Raw genomic sequence first — 24,832 nt, 5'->3', positions numbered from 1 at the left:
TTAATTCTCGTTAAAGAAAAATAAAAAAGTCTCCCGCATTGTCTACCTCTCTTTGTGTCTCGACAGGCAACTCAGAATTAGCATTCTGCTTTTCATCTCTTCAAAAGGATTGTTCTCTGTCTCTCTTCTCCAAAACAAAGACATTCAATTGAGGGATTTGCATAATAACTTGTTACTTTTCTGCCATGGTATCCAGTCAGACAGGACGGGAACAGAACAAGAGATGAGATGGTGTGAAATTCTGTTTCTTAAAAAGCTTTGGTGATAAAAGTTACAGACGGCTTTATTGCAAACTTATATAACTATATCTAGCAGCAAATGCATGTGCTGAACGGACACACGGAGACACAAATGCCAGAAGAAATGAGTTGATTTTGGAGCAGCAGCGGGAGTAAAAGCAACTATTTCTGTTCTCAGCGGTGCAGCCTGCTGTGCTCCATCTCCAGCCCTGCATCTTACTGATTACTGATTACAGCACACACACACACACACACACACGGTCACACACATGCACACACAAACAATATGCTCTGACTTAAACTACTGTGAATAACAGCCTGCAGAAACAAAATGATAATTTTTTCTGACCACTGCGCCAAGAAGTGTAAAAAGCATCACAGAATTGGCGTCTCAGACACTCAAGGGGGTGAACTTGGGCCTGTCTAATTCCTGATAACTGTGATTACCCGTCCTCTGCACCCTCCTCTGAGTCCTCCTGTGAAAAGTGTTGTTATCTAGTAACAGGCGACTGAATTGTTAGCAGGACAACAGAAGACGGCCTTGGAAAAATAATGTATGCAGCGTCATTTGTGCTTGTGCTAATTCTTTGTGTCTCCTCGCAGATCTGCAGAGAGCATCAGGTTTGCTTATGAATGTGTTTTTTTGTTTTTTTTCATCTCAGCATCGAGGGAAAAGCTGGTTGGGAGACGAGCTGAAATTTTGGAATCAATGCGTGAAGAAGCGCTGCTGCTCATGGAAAGTCTTCCCAAGATGAGAATGCATCATTTTAATGGGTACACACAGAGAACACTGTGGTACAGAAAGTCCTCGCTATTTACTTTGGCATGTCGTTAAAATTCTTCAAAATGGCATATTGTTCATTTCTGGGAGCCAGTTTTGTTTGTCCTGATAAAAATATGCACTTAATTCTTATTTCTTAGTGAAAGGAATCTGACAGACAATGAAGTGTGCACATTTACTTGACATAAACTGGCAATAAGTCAAACATCTTTTTTTTTTTTTGTTTTTTTGGTATTTATCTCCATAATATTGATAATATTCATGATCTTTAAGGTATTTTGCAGTGTTGCAACAATAGACTGTGTATAAGATGTGGACGTAATCACTGTCATGTTACCCACTGGTTTATGGTCTACAGTTTTGAAGCCTCAAGTTTGGCATTTTGGCCGTCGCTGTCTTGGTTTTTTGCAACCAGAAGTGACACCTGAGGGTGGAGCTAAGTACAACTAAATGCTGAATAAGACATTTTTAGGCGACCGATGTTACGATTAACTTTCATGAACTGAAAACACACTGTGAGAGGGTTAAAGTTGTGAGACGAAAATGCGGACAACGCCGTGGTAGCGACCTGTCAATCACAAGGTAGCTACGCCCTAAAGCATCCCCTGCTTTATGGTCTATTTGACTCTAAATGGGACCATAATTTACTAAATGAACATCATGTTGTGTTGAAGAAGACTTGAAACTAGCGATTGAGACCATAAATTCATGTTTAGAATGGTTACTGAGGTAATAAATCAAGTGAGAAGTAGGCTCATTTAGACTTCTATACAATCTGACGTCTTTTTGCAACCAGAGGAGTCGCCCCCTGCTGGCTATTAGAAAGAATGCAAGTTTAAGGCACTTCCTGCATTGGCTTCACTTTTCAGACCTGGAGATAGTCCACTGGCTGCAAGCCTGAATGCCGAACAGGACAGATTTAAGCTGTCACCCCTGATAGAAAGTGACACCTCTCAGTCTGAAACACTCAATACTTGCAAAGTGACAAGAAACACTCCCAGGGAAGTCAAGCAGGACCTGAATGAAACAGACCACCGAGGTAGTTCCAGATGTCTGATGTCCGAAAGTGCATATTTTTCTTTCATTTTGATCTTCTAAGACACAAAGCAGTCTTTCACAATAAACTTAAAAAATACATTAATTCATAAGAACTGAGAGTGGGAGAAAAGGCACGGTTATTAAACAGTAACAATGTTCACAATGGAAACTGGCTTTAATAAGAAGGTGTCTGAGGGGGGTCAGAGGTGAGTCAGGACTGGATTTGGTCCAATTACCTGGGCCTCTGGGAGCCTGCGGGGATTTCATAAAAACTGTACTGAGAGGAAGAAAATGGAAAAATGCTGCTAATATGCAGCCATTCTGTGCCTTGAAAGTCTGAGGATTAACTGAAGGGCTGTTGCTACTCTTTTAGGAAGTGGTCCCATACCACATCTATCGAGGTCGAGAGGTCGGTTGTTCTCATTCTGCAAGAAATAATGATTTCACCGATTACTTTCTATACTTTTGAAGCAAGTTAATTAGTGTTGGTGAGTTTAGTTGATGCTGTGTTTGGTTGTGTACGTCACCAATTTCGATTGATGAGCGAATGTCACTTCAACCCGATCTCACAGGAAGGCGTATAAATAGCAAGACATTAGAACATTCTGCGTGTCATGACGGCGTATTTTAGGTTTTTCACGTGTCATTTGTACGCCACGCAACAAAACTGCGCTAATGTCTGCACTAAAGCTTAGGCACCAAAACCACTTAGTTAGGTTTAGGAAAAACGTCACGGTTGGGCTTGTAATAAGTACATAAACTAAGTAAAATACCTACGGAAACAACGTAACATAAGTACAGAAAACCTGACGCAAACATCACTAAAAAATATGTGACAAACGTCACTAACTAACTAACTTAAAAAACAAAACGCCTGTCTCGAACACCGGTCTCCTGGTTAAACGTCCTGTGTTTGTTGGACCCATCCACCTCTCCGCCCGCGATAAGCAGTCTTTCTCGCTTTTTATTCTACGCATATTTATGCGGATGCATTTACACTGCAGTCAGAACAGACTACATGGCGTACAAATGACACGCCAAATGCAAGAAAGGCATTATTGCACGCTAAAAGCCTTGTGCATTATCGTGTCATTCATACGCTTTTTCGTGCGAACGGCCTGAACTGCTAGCTTGCTAGCCACCAACTAGCCGTGCGAGTAGTCACTACGTCACCAGATTCGTATTGACGAGCGAATGTAACTTTGTGCTGTGACCCCTGCATAAAGCATATATCCTTCAGTTACAACTGCACATAGGTTATATTATCCTTCTACATCTTATACTTTATATGTGAAATAGCACTCAATAGGAACACCTATTATCATTTACAGTGAGAGGAACAAGGTTTCAATCCTAGTTTGCCATCATAACACACAGATAATAATAACATGATCAAAGATCAGAACCACAGTCTCCTGGTAATGATCCCTGATTATCAGATTGTATTGAAGTAATTTTAATTTGATTACACCTCCACAGAGTGATCATCTTCCTCTGTGCAGATAAAAAGTAATCATCAGAGAGCACACACACACACACACACACACACACACACACACACACACACTGAGTAACAGAGATGTCATCATTCTCTGTCCCACAAATACACACACAGACACGCCCACGTGCACAAACACACACCCACCCACTGTCTTTTACATAAGACCCCCTGCGGAGCGTCGGTGCGAAACAAACACGGGAAGGTGTGATCTGGCCCTAACCCCGGTCTGAAAATGGAAACATGGATCCTCACTCCTGTCACGCTTCCAATCCAAACCTCTCATTCAGCAACATTAATGGAGAGTGACAACACGGACGTCAGCCGGGGAGGAAAGACAGATGCAGCGGGGAAGATAGAGAGAAAAGAGAGAGAGACACATGAAGGAAAGTAGCTGCAGGGAGCAAACAGGAAAGTGACAGGTGGAAGAGAAAATACACATTTCACGGGTACGTTTATGTATTTAGTTCTTGTATCGCAACTTGTCAAGTCATTTACACCTATCACTAGCTAAAAGGTGGAATAAATCAAATCCCTGCAACCAAATCTGTTCTTTTAAGTCTGTCAATTTCTTTCTGTCAATTTTACACTTCCACTGAAAATTGAAAAACAGTGATTTGCACTGCAGATACAGCCGACATACAGTAAAGTAACACTTATAAAATGAATACACGCCTGATTTCTCATTTAGCTAATTTAAATAGATAATAGACATGTTTCCGCTCGACTCCATCTCCCACTTGTATTCGATCGCTCCCCCGCCGTTCTCAGCCCATTTCCCATGGGTGATGATGAGAGGACTCGGCTGACTCACGGTTGACATTTAACTGACACGTTACTGGATCGTCTGGGAGGCTTCTGACTCTTGGGAGCGCACAACATGGGGTCTTAAAGGACCACACTGGCGGCTTTGCACATTTTAGCAACACATTTCTAGGTTGCTTTGATTTGCCACCTTTCAGATAGAGACAGTTTTCAGTGAATTCCAGAGCAATATGAAAAGGTTTGACTTCTGCTGCTGTAAAATAGCTGTTTAGACTGTTATCAGTTAATTAAATGGGCATTACCAGTGGTTATAATCCTCATAGATGTGGGTCAGAAGGGGCCTGCTACACCCAATAGTAGGTTTTATCATCGATTCACATGCCGATCATCAAAAGAAGGAATAAAAGAAGACGACACCGACCTCAACCGCAGCAATTATGACAGGAAACGAAAGTCAAAGCACTATAGTATAGACATCGGGAAACTCCATATAAGGCGGAGGTCGGGGGCGTGTAGTTGTCTTTGTGTTCACAAGCATTAAGTTTCACTTTCACTTTTCAAACGTAGATTTTTAAAACAAAACACAATTTTAGCTAACATAAACTGGCAATAAGTCAAACTTCTTGTGTCATTTCTTTTTTTTTTTTTTATTTATCTCCATGATATTGATAATAATCACGATCTTTATGGTTTTGTTTGCATTGCTGCAACCATTGACTGTGTATAAGAAGTGGACTTAATCACCGTCACGTCACCCATTGGTTTGTGAACTACAATTCTGAAGCCTCAAGTTCAGCATTTTGGTCATCGCCATCTTGGTTTTTGTGTCATGAGTAGGTGGAGCTAAGTAAAACTAAATGCTGAAAATTGGTCATTTTTAGGCAACCAATGTTACAATTAACTTTCATGAACTGAAAACACACTGTGAAAGGGTAAAAGTTGTAAGACAAAAACACGGACAACTCCCAGACCAGACAACGCCGTGGTAGCGACCTGTCAATCACAAGGTAGCCCCGCCCTAAAGCATCTCCTGCTTTATGGTCTATTTGACTCTAAATGGGACCATAATTTACTAAATGAACATCATGCTGTATTGAAGAAGACTTGAAACTAGTGATTGAGACCATAAACTCATGTTTACAATGTTTACTGAGGTAATAAATCAAGTGAGGAGTAGGCTCATTTTCTCATAGACTTCTATACAATCAGACTTCTTTTAGCAACCAGAGGAGTCGCCCCCTGCTGGCTGTTAGAAAGAATGCAAGTTTAAGGCACTTCAGCATTTGCTTACTTCTCAGAACTGGAGGTTACCAACTGGCTAAAACGGTACTTCAAAATCTACCTAAACCTCTTTTCATTCCAGAGGAAACAAAGGAAGCTGCCTGACTAACAGAGAAGGTCATGATGCTGCCGGAGCAGTTAAATGACGAGTGATGACAAACCTATACATGCGTGCGAGAGTGCGAAGGAGAACTAAAGGGAAGGTTTCCCTAACGCTCTAACAGAGTGCTACTTATTGACGGAGCGCTGATCTCATTATGTGACTTAATAGTATGGATTTAGAGGGAAGGATTCACTGTAAAGGCAACAATGAGAGAGAGAGAGAGCGGGAGATTGAGCGAACAAACAAGTGTAAGTGTGTGTGTGTGAGTGGGCAAGTAGTGAGTGAGTGGGTGAAAATGAACGAGCGAGCGCTTGTGTGTGTGTGTGTGTGTGTGTGTGTGTATGTGTGTGTGAGCGAGTAAGTGACCGACTCACTGAGTAAGAGACTAAGTGACGAGGTGTGAGAACGGAGAAACAGAAGGAGGCAGGGGAAGAGAGAGAGAGCAGGAAGTAAGTGAGAAAAGGATGGAGAGGCGAGAGGAAGAATGAATGGTTGGAGAAAATAGAGGAGGGATGTGGGTGTGAAAACAAGAACAAATGGACAGACAGGAAAAGATGTGGCTGCAGAGACACAGAGAGAGAGAGAGAGACAGAGATAGAGATCCTCGTGGGAACTGGCCTATTTTTCAAATGAATGCATACGAACACAGAGCCGCGGCGCATTTATGCTCTGGAACAAAAACGCTTAGCCCGAATAGGTACACTGCAGATTGGATGTTCTGATTCAGACTACACACACACACACACCAGAGGAGGCCGGTCCAGAGAGGCAGAGCAGGTTGCTCCTCCTCTATTTTTCGAGAGGAAAGAGGGAGATCAAAATATAAAAGAGTAATTGGTTCAAATTAGGGATGCTAATTTTGAAAAATATTCTTAACCGATAACCAACCCTCGTTAACCGACTATTAACCATTAACCGACAAGATTTTTGCCTCGTATGCAGCGGTGCGCCAGCTGCAGTGTATGAGCACAACAGACAGTCCCGTCCGGGAGCGTTAACTTAGCAGCCACGGTGTTGCGTGTAGTGTCGCGGACATGCAGCCACTTTCCCAACGTAACTTCAGCGAGTGTCCGACAGACCATGTGTGTGTTGTAGGTGGCGTTATAGCTGTGAGCGTAGCTGTAGCAGACAGTGTGTGTACCGTTTATTTGTCGGTGAATAAATGCTACGAGGCTACAACTCCTCCGCTCAAGCGAGCTATAGACGGGAGCCGACTTCCTGTATCTGTAACGCCGGCTCAGACTCTCTTAAGGTGGACCTGCTTTTCTCCTTTGAGTTTTCTCAGGGGGTAGAGGAGGTCGAGCACCCTCCGTCCTCCCTTGGGGCGGGACATCTCCTATCAACTCAATGCATTTCATTTTTTTCATGCTTGTCTGTGATTGGCCAAGACACGTGAAATGACGCTCCAAAGGGAGGTCATCCTCTCTTAGCTAGTTACGAATCAACAACCAGCAGAGTACATGATTGACAACGGGTTCAGTCCAATGATGATGTCCAAATGTCATCTTCAGTCTCTACCGCTGTATTGTACGTGATGAACTGGCAGTAATGATCATTTTCATTTACATCGTTCATGCATCCACAATCTGGAATCTGGCTTTACTCCTTGAAATATTAAACCTCGGTATCTAACATAACACAAAACAATCTGTTAACTTTCAAACAATATATGTTTCATTTCAACCAAATAAAATATAAAGGTGCAAAAGCCATATTAAACTCACATCACTCTTCTTTGTTCTGCCTGGGATTGTTTGGAGGGAAAAGGGAGGGTTCAGGCCTGGAGGACAGATTTATATAATCTAGGTGGAGTGGTCTAATCAGGAGTGGCGTTCTATACCACTCTTGTAGGTGTGGTGGAGACTTGTGATTTAACACATGTCGATGTGTCCTTGAGCAAAACACTTAACCCCAAATTGCTCCCGAAGGCACAGCCATCGGTGTGTGAATGAGTGACCAAAGCTGTTGCCCTCCAAGTTTATTTCCTGTCAGTTACTGCATTAGCAAACTTGGACCGAAGCTGTTGCTAAGGGCAATAATATCAGCAGGGAGTAAACCAGAAAGTGGCTGCCTGGTTGGCGTGTAAACTGTTGGCTCCCCGGCCACCAGCCGAGCCCTGTGGGTAGTAACTACATCACCAAAGCTTCTAGAAGCAAATGTTTCACAAAGATATGCAAATTAAATTCTGGTTTATTCATTATTGCACATATTATTATTATATTAGTGCTGCCTGAAATGCTTTGACTAAAGGTAATACGAGTACATACCACCACCAACAGCAGTCTGTTTTCCTTTGGTCCAAATCATAAGTAACTACTTATTTAAGGGCAGTTTTATATTTTTGTTTATTTAGGTATTTCAAAACCCATCCTGTCAAGTTAGAGATTAAGAGAGAATAAATATATTTCCATTCTATGAATTACCTGCTCTGTGGTTTTTTCACCTCTACTCTTTAAACTATTTATAGGTCTGTCACACGGACACAGGTGTTTTCAATATCCTCACTGATTGCACCCCGGCTTTTTCACAGCAGACATTTTGGCCCAATTCTAATCCGGCCCCGACACCCTCCGTCACTCTGTGGTGGAGTGAACTCCGTTTGTAGTCACACTCACAGCTCAATGAAGCTCCGTCTTTAAGGTGGAGGGTATAAATACAGCAGCCACTTTGGGAAACACTTCCCTCTCTCTGGCAAGGAAATAAATATCAGAATCAGTAATACTTTATTGATCCCCGGGGGGGAAATTGAGTTACGTTTTGCTCCCGTTCTAGAATATAAATATGAATATATGAAAATAGAGAAATCCTTAACAAAATATAAATAAGAAATATATATGAGAACAGTGCAAATAGTAATGATGAAAAATAGGACCTATGCAAATAGTATGAATGCATGCATTTATAAGAATGCAAGAATAGTGTAGAATAAGAATATTATTTTAAATGTTCTATATAAATAAATGCAGTGTTAATGCCGGAGTAAAACAGATTATTGCACAGCTGAATTATTGCACTATTGAGTCAGTATTGCACAGTTGAAGATATAATACATTTTGGGGTTATAGCTCCTGATAGGGGTAAAAAATTATATATATACTGCATATATATATATATATATATATATATATATATATATATACAGTAAATACAACAATTTACAATCTAATGAACATGTCTACCGTCTACAGACTAGATGAGGGTATATTTGTTTTACTTTATGTTGTTGACGTCTGTATGACAATAAAGTAGAATAAATTAAATGTCAGTTTGAGTAGATTACAAGTAAATGTTTTTAGTGGTAGTCGCACGGAACTGACATTGGAGCGTGTTCCATGACGAACACAAAACTGCGTTGCACGTCGTCAGTAAGGGCAGCCGGTTAAGTCGGCATCGATGTAGGCTGCTCGTTGTTTGAGCACCCTGAAATCAACGCAGCTGCATGGAATTCAGCCATCGTTAATTTTATTATTTACACCTGTGCTTTTGACAAGTCAAAATGTCTTCTGTGAAAAAGGCCTGTTATGTACGTACTTCTAATGCAAATGATAAAGGTAACAAACTACCAAAGGACTGAGGGAGATGCCAACCAAGCACAGCGTGAACACACCCGAGTCCTGAGAGGAGGTCTAATCAGGAAACACAAGAGAAAACACCTGAATATAAAATAACTTCAGTCTTTCAGACGTTGTGCTTTCATTTCTCTTGTTACACGTGGCTTTCTGTGTTATACAAGCCCTCTGCATTTTGCTTAAATGACTATTATACACATTGTAAAACGCCACTCCATCGACAGAATAAGCGTGCTTCACAAAATGACAACTTGCTATTAAGCAAATGAGATGTTTGTGCTGAAGTGAGGGTTAATGTGTTTCTGTTTGCATTTGATTAGGGGGGGAAATTAGAATATTTCTCATTAAAGAGGATCTCGCTGCGACTCCATTTGGAGACAGCAGAGGACGTTGGCATGATTAAGTTGCTTAAGAATGCCTGAAAGCATACAAACACAAACAGGAACACGTTAAGAAACAGCATTTCTCTCAACATGAAGTCACGCACACAACACATACGCACAACCGAGTGGGCTCTGCCAGCTACTTGCGGTCTTGCCAGCGGAGTGACCACGTAAAAACTGCCGTTTTGTGACATTTGCATCATGACATTTGTCTGCGGGACCATCTGTGAGGGCCAACTGGCCTGTGTCAACGACAAAACACCTAACTGCCCACTAACAACAACATGCTCTCGTCATATATCATATCAGATTATATTGCATCATCTGTACTAATAATACAAAAATGTGGTTTCTCAAGGCACCTGTCGGATTTTTATTCTTTTTTTGGTCCTTATAAAATTATAGAATTGATTTAATATCACACCACATGTCCCACGAACAGACAGTAGCTGTGTTTCCATCCAATTGACCATTTGCCCCCCGCTGATACTCTGTCAGGCTGTCAGAGCTCCCATAGAGCCCACACTGTCACTAATTGCACTCTGGGCATAACTATGATCGAATCTCTGGAGACAAAAAGAGAGAAAGGAAGACAAAAGGTTCTTCATAATGCATTTGAAAGATATATCCAGGATGTCAAACTGATTCAGCAGCGAAACAAAAAAAAAAGCCTACAGATGAGTGTAAAAGTAACTGAACCACGACGTCACCTGACGATCGAGACAGAAGACAATGGAATTAAGGAACAACACTGTTCCTGTAAAGCCAGGTAGGTCTTTGTTCACTTCTACAATCGTTAAAGGGCTGTCAATGGATTAAAATATTTAATCATGATTAATCGCAAATTAATCACACATTTTTTATTTGTTCAAAATGTACCTTAAAGGGAGATTTTTCAAGTATTTCATACTCTTATCAACATTCGAGAGGGCAAATACTTTTGCTTTATGTAAATGTATGTATATATTTATTATTGTAAATCAATTAACAACACAAGACAATGAAAAATATTGTCCAGAAACCCTCACAGGTACTGCATTTAGCATAACAAATATGCTCAAATCATAACATGGCAAACTGCAGCCCAACAGGCAACAACAGCTGTCAGTGTGTCAGTGTGCTGACTTGACTATGAGTTGCCCCAAACTGCATGTGATTATCATAAAGTGGGCATGTCTGTAAAGGGGAGACTCGTGGGTACCCAGAGAACCCATTTACATTCACATATCTTGAGGTTAGAAGTCAAGGGACGCCTTTGAAAATGTCCATGCCAGTTTTTCCTCACCAAAATTTAGCGCAAGCTTGGAGCGTTATTCAGCCTCCTTCTCGACGAGCTAGTGTGACATGGTTGGTACCAATGGATTCATTAGGTTTTTTAGTTTCATATGAAGACAGTATCTTCACTCTAGCTTGAAAATGGAGTCTACTACAACCACCGAAAGTGGCCGTCAGATTTTCAAGAGGTTAATGAAAAATCGCAAGGTGCGTTAATGCGTTAAACAATTTGTGGCGTTAAAACAAATTTGCGTTAACGCATTGTTATCACGTTAACTCTGACAGAAACATACACATTGTTGATTTCTTTTGCAATATTATATCATTTTTTCAACAAAATAAGTTTGTTTTATTCTGCCTTGGGTTATTTTCGGATCATTAACTGCTCCATCTTGACCAGTACACTGTGACCACTTCCTGTAGAGCTGGGCGAGGGAACACACAGCTGGACTTTTCACCAATAACTCCTTTCTCTACTTCTCTACTGATGTAACGTCATGCCATGAACGGTAGCCTGACCACACAACTACAAAACAGACAAAAAGTTGCTAGTAAAAACATCACAGGAGTTCATGTTTCACAAATGATAACAGTGTGAGTGTACGCATAATATATAAACATGTATTGTCTGTATATTCAGTGTGTATAAACACAAACCTGCTTGTTACAAAATGTGCCAAAGGAACAGAAATGAAAGAACACAGAGTTTTTCTTCCTGTACTCAATATTTCTTGTCCCTTATTCTGTCTCCCTTTATAAATCTATCTCACCCTCCCTCTGCCTGTCATCTGCCTTGATCCCCCTCCACACCTTCCTCCACCTCATCACCATCTCTCCCTCCGCCCTCTTCTTCTTCTTCCCTCTGTCCTACCCTATCTGTCTCTTTTTCCTCCTCTCTCCCCTCTGCTCACTTCATCTCTCTCCGTCTTCTTTCCCCCGTTTACCCCCGGCCGCTTTGTCAACACAGTCCGCTGACCCGCCCCTGACAAGATCCAGACAAACACGCAGCAGTTCCCCCCACCAGCCCATAATGACCTCTACATGCTAGATTATGTGGCTAATTCAATCTAAATGATACAGTGGCTAATGGGGAGGGGTGATATCTAATTGACCCACTGCTGTATCGCATTATTCCACATTTATGAGTGAACAGAGAGGGAAAGGTGGAGAGGAAAAATAGCTGAGAAAGAATCACTCATCTATTTATCTATCTATGTAATCTATATACCCATCCATCCATCCATCCCTTCATCCCTTCATCCGTTGGCAGGCAGTCAGGCGGCGAGGCGTTCAGGGACAACAACTCATGCGGGCAGAAAGACAAGCAGACCAGACACGCCACCTGACACTTCTTTGGTTCCTGAGAGATGTATTATTGACAAATACATCTCTCATCACACAGGCTTCGCTGACTGGAGTGTGTGTGTGTGTGTGTGTGTGTGTGCGTGCATGGGGTGAGGGAGGTCATTCATATAACAGCCAGAGAGTCCAGAGAGAGAGTGTGCCTGACATATGAGTTCAAATCAACCTGCTGTAAAAAACATAGATGTGTGAGCATGTACTCACAAATCTGTCATGATGTTCTGCAGAGTTCAGTTCAGATCACGTCTACGGTCACAAAATATCCTTTCCTGTGCTGCAGACAACGAGACCCTTAGCCAAGCCGACTGTTTCTGCAGGTATTTCACCATTAATCACATAAATCAACCATAGACCAGGTAGGTGGTCAGCTATTGCACCTTCGGCACACACATGAATCGTAATAACTTTGGTGACCCATTAATTTTTAACTCACAGTAATGCGTTCATCAGGTCAAATTTTTGATTTGTCCAATAGAGAAACAAAGTCCTTCTTCTTCCGGTGGACCTTATTTCAACTGTTGCAGTATAAAACTGTGAAAATACATAATTATAAAGACTATACACCTAAAAGTCTCATCACTGAAGCTACGTTGCCTGTGTATTTCGTACCGAAAGTATAATTTAAGTATATTGTGTGAGATGAGAGATGTAGTCAAAGAACGTATATTGCCAAGAAGTGAAAGTCAATTGTTTGTTCCATTGCAACATCAGCGCCCAGCAGCAGAGCTACGCTTCTGCCATTTTGGACTGAAAGCGACTACTGGACGCCAGTAAATCGTCCGCCTTCAAAGTGCCGTACAAAAGTAAAACAAATTCTATTCCATTGTCACCGAAATGGCCTGTGTTGAACAATAAAATATTGTAAATATAATAAGCAGTCCGAAATGGCGGCAGCGGCTGTTGTCAAAAAAAACACTGGAGTTTCATCTCTTTGCTTCTATACTCGTTGATGTAGTTCATTGAGCGGTTTCATAGCCCGGTTGACACGGTTGGTACCAATGGATTCCTCAGGTTTTCTAGTTTCATATGATAGCAGCATCTTCACTCTAGCTTTAAAACTGAGCCCGCTACAACCACTACCTGAAATCGCAAGTTGCGTTGATGCATTCAAGAAATTAGTGTCGTTAAAATGAATTTGCATTAACGTGTTATAATCAAGTTAACTTTGACAACCCTAGCTATAATATTATTACATTTTCCATTATGCTTCAAGAAAAAAAAAAAAAAAAAAAGAGTAGATTCAGTATTTGCATCTGAATAGAAAACACAACTTGTACTCTAAAGTTGACGGCCTTGAAACGAACAAACGTTCCAGGTCTCATAATACATCCGTGGCTCGGTACAGCACAGCGAGGCGCACTGAGCTTTCTTGCCCTTCACCGCTGTTTTGATTGAATAACGTCGGAGTGAACAAATTCCAGTGAGATCTCAGGGACATATCTGATCAGGAGTCATCTCGAATATCTGTATTAGACGGACTGGGATTTAGATATACAAACATTTGTCGGAAGCAGCGAAGTGAGTCAGATCTGAGAGGGCACACCTGTGGGGGAATGTGTTAACTAACTTTTACTTCACTGTCGGGAAGACTTCAAGTAGGACAATGTGTTAATATGAACTCAAATGCACCCCTTTGTGTGAGCATATTTGACTTCCATCAATCTGCTGCAGTCAGGTTCCCAACTTGAGAGAGCAGACTGTTACAGCAGAGTGACAGACACTGTGTGCTTGCTAGTTTGATTTGCAATTTTTTTTTTTTGCCAGTCTGTCAGCGTACTCTCACTGCCCTTTTCCTTCTTTTCTCTGAAGCCAAGCCCGGTGGTTTAATCAGGAAAAGCAGCTGGGGACAGCGAGAGCTGGGCTCGTCTCTAAGACAGGCTGATTTACTTGCTCCCCAGACCTCCTTTGTATCTCGCCGGCTAATAGCTCGGTGGCTTCACACGGGAACAAAAAAGGCAGGTGGCAAACAGACGGGCTGGCGGAGTATACAGAGGTAAAGAGGACACAGGATGAGCCGGAAAAACGCTGGATAAACCAGAAACGCTCAGCAGAGACATGGAAGCAATCACAATGCCGAGAATACACTAGAACACAGACAAAAACAGACAATCATGCTGTCCATTGTTAACACTTTTAAGGGATTACTATGTTATTTTTCTGCACTGGCTGCTTCTAAAATTCACTTTTTTTCCAGAAAAAGTGAATAAATGATAAATCCTGCTTGTAAATTAGTATGTAGTATAAAATACCCCTGTCGGGCTCACCTGTAGGTCATCCCTTCATCAGCCCTGCCCTGCTGCCTTCCTAACCCAGCTGCACCGGGTCAGCTGTTAAATTGTCTGCCTGCTGCTTCAAGCAGTATTGATTAGAAGCTCCTTCACCTGCTCAGTCGCTGCTGTTTGCATTCTGATCCTGATCCTGGCACACAGCTGTGATGTGATGACATTTTTGTCTAAAACATGTTTATAATTTACCTGTGAATTGCACATATAGAAATACTTGAGTACAATATCTTTCATGCAGTTTGAGAAAAAAAAATAACTGCACACAAATGCAAAAACAACTGAATATCGGAGCACCCCAAGTCTTTTGAATTGCATCCACGTTTCCCTCAACTGTGTCTTTTCCTTGAGTGTTAGACGCAGGAAACCTGCTTAGAGGTACACTATTTCTACTGGGAGAATGCCTTTATATTATTTATTCTGTATTTATTGATATTCTGATTGTGAATTCATTATTTAATACCCCCAGAATAAGATCATGGTGTCTTTTGAACACTGGAAATGATTTATTAGGCTAAATGTTTCTGGGAAAATTGAAATGATGTAACTCGTATTAAACCCGACGCTCAGGAATTATCAGCCTCACATGATAAATAATGTAAAAAGTGTTTCTCGCTGACAGACAAACTCTCCTAGAGATAGAAATAGTGTGCATTAACGACAAATTCCATAAATACCTGAGTTTTCAGAAAAATCCAGCTTAGAGTTAATCCATATTAACTGTAGACACCTGTGTAGACGTGCAGTTTATTTAACAATAAACTGTTATTCTGATACATCTAACGCGCGCTAAATAAAATGTTTCCAAACCAGGAGACGGCACAAAGCAAACAAACAGTAAACAACTCAAACTGAGACGTTATCGTCAAAAATCAATTGTCAGCAGGATGAGTTCTTTAATGTCAATTTTTGAAGGACGCAATTATCACCGAAGGAAGCCACAGCGGGTGTTTTCTTTTTTGCAAATGAAAGGGCAGTCAGATTTAAATTAGTAGATCTGTAGACACATTTCAATGCTTAGGTGTAAACACAACACAAACTAGACACCCTCTTTGATCAAAGATGCATTAAAATGCTCCGTGTAAATGGGTCACTGCTGACACAGATAAACCAGCAGGCAGAACCTTTTTCAGAAAGACTGGATAGGGACGGAGCTGTGACAGAAACGAGTATTTACTGTAAAGAGATTTGTGACACATCCAGTGTGACACCTCTGCTAATTTCAAACCTCCGGATACGAGCGCACATATGGAAACGTCCATACCTTTAGTCACATACAAACCACACAGCTGCAGACCTTAAAGTCCATAGTGTCACATTTCATGCATGCAGACACACACACGCACAAACACAGCTCGCACTTATCCTATTGCTCTCACCTCCGACGGTTGCTAAGCAACAGCACATATCCACAGATTGTTTACAGAGCCTGTAATATAGTTCATCTGAAAGGGGAGGTGAGACAGAGACAGATGACACAATCTCCTCAGATGGAGAGATAAAAAAGAATAAAAGAGGAAAAGGTGGTCCGTCCCCTTTCGCCGGCAAAGTGGGCAGTGATGCAATGAGGCTACTCGTCCCCCCGGTGTGTGAGAGATGAAAGAAATGTTTTATGATTTAATACTGTGCCGCTAAACCAAATACATCTGTCTAGATCCGTCTGTTGTGTTCAAAGGGACGGCTGGTGACACACAGATTCACAGTGTCATGTATCATCCTTGTTTTGGTTAACCCGGAGGGCCAGAGAGATAAAAGCTCACTTGAACTTTCCTTTTTTTTCAGTGACAATATGATCTAGTAACAAGACAGACTCTCCAGTTTGATCCAGGATTAAGAGAACTGACTAAGTCACACGGCCTCAAGTGGCCACAAGTACATTTTTCGTGATGTTAAAGCTGCTATGAGGAACTTTTTGTGTTGATTTTGGTGGTCCATGTGGTAGTGAGTCCCTTTAGAAAACCTCTCATTTTACTGCAGCAGGGTCTGACAGTCTGCCCCCGAGCGGTCCTGTTTCTGGTTCCGTACCGTATGTCATAATAAGCATACTGTAAATGCAGCTAGGGATACTAAGATGAGCATGTTTAGAATTGATGGAGCTGCATTCTTCATAACTACAAATAGTAACTGTCCCATAATGACCTGCCGTATTATGCGGACTCTATACAGTTTTGAGAAGTCTGTTGTTGCGGCCCAACCTGGAGAATAATTCAGACTTGTACTGGACGACTGAGGTAAAACGATGGCGGATGGTTTCACTCACATGACCGTGTTGATTCCTGAAAGCTGCTGGAACATCTGAAGACCACAGCCCACCAGGAGGGCTCGCCGAGTGGGGGGGTAGGTCAGCATCCGCCAAATCACAGGGCCATCTGGAGACACAAGCAACGGCACAGCAGAAATTAATTTCAAACTCAGCATGACTTACTAAAATTACAGAGGCATTAACAGAGTTTGATTCCACTATCAGCTCGCCACCATGAGAGGAACAAGACCCCCCGATGCTAACAAGAGCTGGTGTTGGTACGTCATGTTATTATAGTACGTCTGACTTTGAAACTAATTTTATGATTTGACTTGGTACTGCATGAAATGGATGTTGGACTTGAAGAGGAGTTGGATACAGTGAGTCCCCTAAATCTGTTATTGGATGATAAACATGTACAGTAGTATTGAATGATTATTTTTATTGACTGTGTGTCTCAAATGTGGGTTCGTCGTGGTTCAGTTTCACATTTTAATGAAATTTTCATAAAGGTCGGTGGGTGCAAGATGCGTCTGAGTCTTTACAGAACGAGGAAGAAGAAGAAATATTAGTGCATTATTTGATATATAACATTAAATGCTAGGAAGAACAAGACAACCATTAAAGGAAAAGTTCACTTTCTTGCCGAGAGTTAGATTAGAAGATCAATTCTACCTTTGTTTTGTGTGTGTGTTTGAGACAGAGAGAGGGGAAGAGAAGGTATAAGGTGACAAAAATAAAGAGTTTTGGTAACGTTTTTATGTTTTTAAACAACATTTTAGTCACGTCCTTTTTCTTTTTCCTTTTTTCGGTGCCATCTCGTCATCGTCTCGTCATGGAAAAAAAAGGTCGTTGACAGACATATTTTACTTTTAAACTTGTTTAAACAAAACAAAAAATAATATATAAGATATGATGTGTTAACCTTAATATTTAGCGTACAAACATGAAAGTGGTGCCGATCTTCTCATCTAACTCTTGGCAAGAAAGTAAATACGAATATTTCCCAAAGTGTTGAACTATTCCTTTAACACAAGCGAAAACACACATAATGTGATTATCAAAAAAACTCCCAAATAAATGTTTTTATTTCCAAAGTACACACAGAGAAATCACTAATTTTGTCGGCTGATAAATTCCCATATTCATAATATATTTATGATTTGGACATGAGGTTGACATGATGAGTCATACTGTCCTCAAATTGGAAGATCTATATTCAAGCCTTTGTGACAGCAACCATCTGCCCTACTGACATTTCTTTGCACTGAGGCCTTGTTAGCTCCGGGGATCTCTTCTCTGTTACTTTGACCTCTGACCTCGCTGCGGTGGTGCTGGAAAAAGTGTAAAAAAGAAATGTCTCTCTTGAGGATCAGCACAGCACAGTAGCTGCCTTTTTTATTTCCATTTTTCAGATGGTGGATCTCTCAGTTTGGGATGAAACAAATATTTGACGCCAGGCTTTGGCCTCGCCGAGTCCCACTTGGCTCGGCAGCAGAGCGCAGACTGTGATCTCCAACACACACAGACAAGCGGCCTCCTTTGGGAGGAGAAGTCTTAATAAGATGAGAGAGCGGCTGGACAGGCATGAAGCTGTCGGATAAAGAGGGAGACGCGCGCTAGAGCCAAGAGATCAGACAAACAAGCCTGAACACACACAGGAGAGAAACACACACACACACAGGTACGACTGGATACACAAGAAGAAGTGACTGTGCAAACACAAGCACATATAAACATATCATAATGCATGAGCCTGCACATATGAACTGACACACAGGCTGATTATTTGGGAGCAGCTGTGTGTGGGAGGACTCTGGACCAGTGAACATCTCCTTTAGCAGTTTGACAAGCAGACCAGACTCTGTAAAGGAGGGCCCCCGCTGACACACAAAACACACTCCAGCCTTCTTTTTCCCGACGGCCGACTTCTCAGAGGGACATTATCATCTTTGATTCCTTTCAATCCCGAAATGCTGAAAGATAACCTTCACCGATCCGTCCGCAATTTCCCTGCAGAAGCCACTTCTCTTCCGTTTAAAGAGACGGGAGGCAATTTTCACAGCACACTCCGAAGCAGCCAAATACATAACTTTAGTCTCAATTTAACAGCTTTTCCTCAATTCAATGTATCCCACATAAACACGCTCTGTATACTTCACAAGGTTGATGTTAATCAACTAGAAATCATGAGATGAAAATGCATCACTCGTGTTTTGTGTAACAGAGTTTTAACTTTATCAACAACATGAACTCAGCTTCATCTCTATGTACTCTATTTACTCATACACTACTTTATCTATTTTTTGCCATTTTCAAAGGGGTCCCTTGACCTCTGACCTCAATATATGTGAATGAAAATGGGTTCTATGGGTACCCACGAGTCTCCCCTTTACAGACATGCCAACTTTCATGCAGTTTGGGGCAAAACAACAGGAGTATAAATGCAGTATAAATGTGTTATTTTTGCCTATTCTAAAATGGTGTGTTTGAATATTTCTGCATACTGGGGTCCCTAAACAGTCTTGGAATTACATAAATTGGGTATCACTGTAAAGCTGAGACTCTTGTGGATCCAATGAGCCCAACTGTATTCATGTGTGATGATGTTAGTCCCCATAGTAGACATTTCATATGGTAAGACCATTTTTTTTTTTAAATTTGACCTCCCTGTATAAAATGACCTGTGGTGACCTCTAGGATAATCACAGCCTCATGAAACTCTACAGCCAAAAACTAGAGACCTAGAGCATTCAGAAGATGGATGGCTTTCCTAGCTAGATTGACAATAAGGGAGTTTCTGAGCAGTTTACACAACAGAAGTGTTCGCCATCCAATTGCCGAAAAATGCAATTCTTGCAGAAATCTCCAAATGTCAAAAGTTTTTGATACCAAATCACAGCATGGCTTTTTCTATGGTGTTCCTCAAGGTCTTGGTGTCTTAATGTGGTATTTTTGAGAGATTATTGATAATTTTGATCAAATCTTGAGTGGTAAAAAATGTGTTAAATTTAGCTCCAAATGTGTGTAACAAATTCTATCAACCCCAAAATTGCTGCAAAAACTTATGAGACATAACAGAGCATGGGGATGACCATCACATACTTCTATCATAATGTTCTAAACCCTTATACACTTTCTGATTTATGTCTAGAACAACTTGACACATAGTGCTGAGCTGCATCTCAAATTAATCTTCAGGTTCCCAGCTTTCAGATGATGTACACCACTTTTATGTGACATCTACTGTTGACCTGCTATCTCCCCCTAAAGACCCCCTGTACTGTACCCCCCTAAAAAAAGACAAAATCTTTGCTATGACAAAAGAGGGGTGGAGTAGAAAAGGTTAAACTGAGACTCTCACATTGATAACAACTCAAACATTGAAAACAATTACATAATTCAAGACACTTTATATGTAATTATAAAATCCGTTCCAAGAAAAAAAACACAGTTTGTTTACTGACTGGTCCCCCAACGCTCCCCTAATCTCAAAATTAGCATGGACTGGAAACAGGGAGAAACTCCCACTAGATAATGAAATGCCTTTGAAGGAATGTGATACATTATTCAGTGTCACTATAGGAAGTAAACAACAAATAAGTAAGATAAAGTAGCATTTTATCTGCTTTGTTTATTGGTTTTCCATTTCTTTATATAAAGCCGTTCCATGACTGAGTGGCTGTGACTCGCAAATTCATACCAAATATCTGGATCATATCACAGTTCATTTATATGCGGTACTTCCAACCAGGGACTTGCTTCTTTTCTGCGACTATAATTCCATTAGTGTTGCGTCACAGAGCGATAAAAATAGAATAGAGTTCTCAAATGGCAGCCCAGACTTTGGTAAAGCCTTTATGATAATACCATATTTACTATTAACAGCCACCGCCTACTGTTATGTTACCATCCACCCACTCCACACAATCGTGCTGTTGTTGCTGTAGTGAAAAAATGAGGGTGTTGAAGTTAAAGATAGCCACATAAGGTTGAGTGGATGTATATCTGATTTAATACTGTGACCCATCATCAGAAGTTATTATCGTTATATGAGCCCTGTTCTTTATTATTTATAAATAACTTAAGTTAGCTTGTGGATAACAAGCTCAAAACAGGGGATTTAAAGGGGCACTCCATGATTTTATGACGATGACGTCATAGTGATGTCATCGGGGTTTTATCTCGGATTGGGATTGAGGCTTCAAACTTTAAAACAAAAATCCTGTGTTACGAATTTGGGACAAGAGTTTAAAAGATATAGGGTATTTATCAAGCAATCTAATAAAATACTTGATCCCAAGTGCATTATGGGAAATGTAGGTTCAAGGAGTTTGACCTATACTAGAGACTAAAAGTCAGGATATCTCAGCCTCGGCTGCACAGATATTGACCATTCTTTTTAAATATTTCTATTATGTATTGTGCATTGGCTTTAGGGATGCACCGATATCGATACTATATCGGATATCGGGCCGATACTGACTCAAATATCTGGATCGGATATTGGTGACAATGGGGCTGATCTATTCAATTCAATTCTACGTTTATATCCTATATACATTAAATACTGGAATTGTAATTCCTGTTTACATTTTGACCAATTTTGTTGTTGCATTAAAAAGGCTTTCACTTTTTTCAATTGTAATTCCTTAATTTTTAAGATTTTTTATCAAATTGCTGGAGTACAATTTATTTGAATGATAAACTAGAAGTGCACTCGGAGAACGCAGACCTCCGCCAAGGCAGGTTTCAGCTTTCAAAGTCTAGGTTTAATGTGAAGCAGAGCTCTAACCGCAGACAGCGGAGACGAAGTGATGTGTTTATGGGCTGAGCCATTTCCATGGCGCTAACGTGGTGGAGGGTGATTGGCTGATCCCTCGAGACCAGAGCAGAGGACTGTTATCTGATTAGCCGACAGGGAAATCAGGATTCATGGGCCGAAGTCAACTATATCGAGAGAGTGGGGACCTGATGGCTGCCTGCAGAAGAGCTACACACACGCATTCATATACTGTACTCATACAGACACAATATGTTATTCCCTCTGACTCTCTTTGGGGTTAATAATACAGCATATGTACGTTTTTCCATGAAAATCCAATTTAAAATAGACACATTCATACTCGTATCTGCTTAGAGACACAGTTTTACATACATGCACAAAACCCACACGCAACAAGCTCACAAAACACACACAGCTTCATTTCCTCCGCTGAACACCACCCAGCTGTAATTTAATCAGATGACATATTGAAGAAGAAGGATGGCGTTGAAAAACAAGTCAGCGAGCAACCAGCAAGCCACAAGCACAGTGATTAGGTCTCACAGGCAGCGCTGCAGTAATTGCACGTCAGTATTCCACACTATATCAGCCTCATTTCATTCAGTCTATACTGAGGCAGCACCATTACCTTCAAACTTCAAGCATGATGCATATCACGGGTAGATGCACAAATAGTACAAGTCAAAATAGACCAGCTCTTCTGAGAGATGAGCACTGAATGTGATAATAAAACACACAAAACCTAGATGTAGTCAGTCAATAATCTGGCAATACGATACGTATCATGATACAGTGTTAGGATTCAATATATTGCGATATATTGGCATACTGTTAGTATGTTGATATCGATATATTACGATTTTTTAAATCTAACTTTAGGAAAACTGTCATAGTATAAGGAACACACCACCTTATGCATAAAATCTGAATAAAAAAAAGTTTTTTTTATGCAATCAGAACAGTGGGATCTGCATTTGCATTTATCACAGTCTCTGTAACATCCAACATCAGAGCACTTTGAGAGGACACCTACACAGAGACGGCGCATCTCTTTGCAAATGAAATAAAGTATTGACTGAGTTCATCTTTTCATGTAAACTATTAATGAAAAATCAATTTTTTTTTGAGAATCAATACAATATCACAAAACAAAATACTTATTTGCGATTAGGGCTGTCAAAGTTAACATGATAATAACGCTTTAACGCAAATTTGTTTTAACGCCACTAATTTCTTTAATGCACTTTGTGATTTTTAGGTTGTAGCAGGCTCAGTTTTTAAAGTCAGAGTGAATCTACTGGCATCATGTGAAACTATAAAACCTAACAAATCCATTGGTACCAACCATGTCATACTAACATGTCGCCAAGGAGACTAAATAACGCTCCAAACTTGCGCTAAATTTTGGCGAGGAAAAACCATTTTCAAAGGTTGTCCCTTGACCTCTGACCTCAAGATATGTGAATGAAAATGGGTCCTATGGGTACCCACGAGTCTCCCCTTTACAGACATGCCCACTTTATGATAATCACATGCAGTTTGGGACAAGTCATAGTCAAGTTAGCACACTGACACACTGACAGCTGTTGTTGCCTGTTGGGCTGCAGTTTGCCATGTTATGATTTGAGCATATGTTTTATGCTAAATGCAGTACCTGTGAGGGTTTCTGGACAATATCTGTCATTGATTTGTGTTGTTAATTGATTTACAATAATAAATATATACATGCATTAGCATAAAGCAGCATATTTGCCCACTCCCATGTTGATAAGAGTATTAAATACTTGGCAAATCTCCCTTTAAGGTACATTTTGAACAGATAAAAAATATGTGATTAATTTGCGACTGATCACGATTAACTATGGACAATCATGCGACTGAATGTTTTAATCGATTATATAGAATATTTCCTTACACCCCTAGTAGTCAGCGTAACACACACACACACACAAAGCTCACTACAAAGGCATGACTCTCTCTTCTCATGTCAATCTACACACACAAGCTCTGTGATCATCCCTCCTCCATCACAACCTGCAGTTTGTTTTCACATCTTATCGGCATTCAATTCAGCAAATACTCCTATCCTTAATCTAAGACCACACGACCACGGTTTGTTTGTACAGTGAGCATGGGGAAGCCTGGGATGTGTTTTTAATGAGAACGAGGTCCATCTCTCCCTCTTCTTGTTCTTCTCCTCCTCCTCTTTGATATTCACTGAAGGAATCCCCAATTAGCTCTCTTTTCCTCGGCTACCTGCTTTCGGGAGACACCCCCCAACTTCATCCACACAACAACCCCCCACGGCCAATTAGAGCGCCCGTTTAGCACCGTTGGTCCTGTCAGATGTGTTGTTTTATTCATGCTTCAAACACGTGCCACAGTCAGTCGGCTTAATGAAATATACAGCAGGGACCGAGGCGGCTCGCTTTCCAGGATCATTGGCAAACATCTACCCACAAAACTTGCGATGACGGATTCCCATATCGATTTGTAAATCCTTTCTGAATCAGTGAAATGTATATCTACCCATGGGTTGGTGTTGAACAATGTGCAATCAAGGGAACAAAAAGGCCCAATGAGACGGCGGATAAAAGAACAGGAGGAATTATTAAGATAGAACTCCGTCTATAAGAGAATAGCTCTTTCTATCCGTCCAATCACCGTGTCCTCGGGGAGTGAGTGGCTGGAAGGGAAGCGGGCTTCACTTACATAACCGGGAGCGCTGCAATCAAGGACTGAAGCCTGAACAGGCAATCTGCAGCCCTCCTACCTCTACCCCATCTCTCCCTCTAATTATTTCTTCTCCATACTTCCCCCTCTTCTCTCCCTTTCTCACCTCCCCTCCGCTTCCTCATCAGAGTCGGATCATGACACCTCGCACTCTTACTTACAAAGTCAAGATCAGAACAGAAAGGTCAGAACTAATGAAGAATAGAGATTAGGTCCGTCCCTGGAACTGGTTTTTGGAAGCACCGTGCAGCCCATTTGGTGTTTCATTAAATTACAAAGAAGCTGCTGTTTCTAAAATGTTAATATTACAACTAAATAGCCACCATGTAATCAAGCTCAATCTCTCCTTAAAGCTGGAGTAGGAGAAGCTGTCATTCAAAAATACCTTGATAGTTAAAGCTGAAGTAGGCGAGATTCTGACATTGCTTGAATGCAGCATGTAGTTTTACATTTAAAGGTGTTAAATACTGAATTGGGAGCATTTCTATTGTCTCT

The 24,832-nt window shown here is 40.9% G+C and overlaps 1 protein-coding gene across 1 annotated transcript in view; it reads right to left on the bottom strand.

Annotated features, from left to right (window-relative positions):
• The window catches only part of LOC141762299 (proton myo-inositol cotransporter-like), a 73,460-nt gene that overhangs the window by 10,687 nt on the left and 37,941 nt on the right, over positions 1 to 24,832 (bottom strand). Inside the window, exon 4 of the mRNA XM_074626357.1 lies at positions 16,837 to 16,945. Within this exon, the coding sequence (XP_074482458.1) occupies positions 16,837 to 16,945 (109 nt within the window). The remainder of the gene's footprint in view (positions 1 to 16,836; positions 16,946 to 24,832) is intronic.

The sequence above is a fragment of the Sebastes fasciatus genome, chromosome 23 (genome assembly GCF_043250625.1).
Source record: "Sebastes fasciatus isolate fSebFas1 chromosome 23, fSebFas1.pri, whole genome shotgun sequence".
In the NCBI taxonomy this organism is placed as follows: domain Eukaryota; kingdom Metazoa; phylum Chordata; class Actinopteri; order Perciformes; family Sebastidae; genus Sebastes; species Sebastes fasciatus.
This window is presented reverse-complemented; position numbering and strand designations above follow the sequence as displayed.